General features: G+C 53.5%; 2 protein-coding genes across 2 annotated transcripts in view; both read left to right on the top strand.

The window, feature by feature from the left end:
* Positions 1-1,839, top strand: part of SEC24C (SEC24 homolog C, COPII coat complex component) — a 26,227-nt gene extending 24,388 nt beyond the window's left edge. Inside the window, 3 exon segments of the mRNA XM_015562112.1 lie at positions 1-131; positions 363-452; positions 599-1,839. The exon segment at positions 1-131 is cut by the window's left edge and continues 79 nt beyond it. Coding sequence (XP_015417598.1) covers positions 1-131; positions 363-452; positions 599-739 — 362 coding nt within the window. The 3' untranslated portion in view covers positions 740-1,839.
* A 165-nt stretch (positions 1,840-2,004) lies between these two features.
* Positions 2,005-2,283, top strand: part of FUT11 (fucosyltransferase 11 (alpha (1,3) fucosyltransferase)) — a 3,505-nt gene continuing 3,226 nt past the window's right edge. Inside the window, exon 1 of the mRNA XM_015562113.1 lies at positions 2,005-2,276. Coding sequence (XP_015417599.1) covers positions 2,024-2,276 — 253 coding nt within the window. The 5' untranslated portion in view covers positions 2,005-2,023. The remainder of the gene's footprint in view (positions 2,277-2,283) is intronic.

Genomic DNA, 2,283 nt, shown 5'->3' on the forward strand with positions numbered 1-2,283 from the left:
TCTAAGCAATGGATATATATTTGCTGGAGAACGGGCTCAACCTTTTCATCTGGGTGGGAGCAGGTGTCCAACAGGGTGTTGTCCAGAGCCTCTTCAGTGTCTCCTCCTTCAGTCAGATCACCAGTGGCTTGGTAAGGGCAGGGCATCAAGGGGAATGTGGGTGTGGAAATGTACTTTGTGGTAGGAACCAATAAAGTTTTTGTACTAGTCCCGTTAAATAGCAGGGAACACTTGGAGGGCAGAGAAGGTGCTGTCATTCTTCCCAGGCTTCCTCGTTTCAGATGATGCATAAATCTGTGCTGCCCCATATTGACTGGACTCAGAGTACCTTACCGTAAGGATTAATGAATTTTGTGTTCCAGAGTATTCTGCCAGTTCTGGATAATCCGCTGTCCAAGAAGGTGCGAGGCCTCATTGAGAGCTTAAGGGCACAGAGATCGCGGTACATGAAGGTAACACTGATCTGAACCTTGGATTTTTTTACCTGGTCAAGTTCTCACCTTGAAGGGGGGTAGGGAGTGAGTGACTAGATAATGGGGTTTCAGGGCATGTTTAATTCTCATTGGCTCTGCCTCATGACGCTGTGTTCTGGCCATAGCTTATCGTGGTGAAGCAGGAGGACAAGCTGGAGATGCTGTTCAAGCACTTCCTGGTGGAAGACAAGAGCTTGAGTGGAGGAGCATCCTATGTGGACTTTCTCTGTCATATGCACAAGGAGATTCGGCAGCTACTGAGCTAGAGCAAGTGGGTAAAGGCATAAGGTCCCAGGCCAGCTTCCAGAAAGTACCCCAAAGCAGCAGGGAAATCAGGACAGTTCCATATCTTATAAGTCATGTAAGCTGACCTCAGTCTCTTTGGGGGGAGGGAGAGGTATAAGGAGACAACTTCTTTCTGGGCTCAAGTATTCTCCAACTCTGTCATGTCCTGCTGATAGAAGGTGCCCCTATCCCCTCACTTTGCCCTTCTTTTCCTGCTAATCCGGTTGTAATGAATGTAGTTTCTCAGTTCACTGTATATGATTTGGTTGGGGGATTTGGAGGTACCCAGACCCTGGTGATACCATGTCCCTTTGGACCAAGCTCCAAGAAGAGGGAACAGGCAGGAAGGAGTAGGGATCCCAGGGTTACTATGGGTAGTGCGGGCGCTAATTCAGCTCAGTGCCATCAACAACTTCCTATATTAGGGATAAAACATACAGATGCACAAGAGCTAGGGTTTAGACCTTAGGTCGTGGAGAGAAAAGTGGTTGGTCCTTCATGGGCCTGGAAGTCAGCAGCCAAGTCAAAATTACTGAGGATGGTTGATTAGCTTTCTCTGCTTCCATGCTTTTGTTCTCCTGCAATGATTGGTGATCACTCCGTGGACAGAGGCACGCAGTCAGAGGTGAATGAGCCTGGGAACTGAGTTGCAAAGTATATTAACACCTGGGGGAGGTGCCAGCCTACTTTCCAGCTGGAGAGGCCCCAATACTGGATGGTTCTGTAGGAAGCCTGGTCATCAACTTGCAATACCTCACAGAGCCAGCCCACATCCCACTCTGAGCTCCCACTGGAAACACTGCTTCTCCAAGCTGGGGATTGTTGGGGAGAGAGGCAGAGGTGGCCAGAGCTCTGTACTCTCCTCCCGGGACACCACTCGGGCTCGGGTATTGATAAAGTGGCCGACAGTTATCTTCCAACCCGAACTGGCTGGAGCAGGACAAGGGCTAGGCTTGATGCTGGCCAGGCTTCCCTACTCCCAGCCTGGGATGCCCCTGCTCTGGACTTCTCATTTCTCTTCATTGGTTTATTTTTCAATGCATCTTTAATTTGTAAAGAAATAAAGTAAATTAAGATGTAACCAGCAGCCTCATTTTTACCGGCGTCGTGTCATTTGCCCTCCAGTCCTTCCTGCTGCTAAGAGGACGGCTGGGAGGAGCTGCGCATGCGCCACGGCCCCCGCCGCGTAGGGCCCAGTTCCCGGTACGACTCGGCGCGGGGCGGGGTCCGGTGCTGTCCTAGGGGGGCTGGCTGCCAGAGTGGACATGGCGGCCGGCCGCACCCGGGCGGTGCTTGCCTCCCTGGCTGTGCTTACTGTCTGTGCGGCCAGCGGCCCGGGGCCCGGGACAGAAAGGGAGCCCGATGGGGAGGCGGAGTGGGCGGAGCCGTGGGATGGAGCGGTTTTCCGGACGCCGTCGGCGCTGGGCGCAGTGGGGGTGGCGCGCAGTCCGGAGACCCGGTGGCCGGGGAGAAAGGACGCAGGGGACCTGCCGGTGCTGCTGTGGTGGAGCCCGGGGCTGTTCCC

Source organism: Myotis davidii, unplaced genomic scaffold (assembly GCF_000327345.1).
Source record: "Myotis davidii unplaced genomic scaffold, ASM32734v1 scaffold134, whole genome shotgun sequence".
Lineage (NCBI taxonomy): Eukaryota > Metazoa > Chordata > Mammalia > Chiroptera > Vespertilionidae > Myotis > Myotis davidii.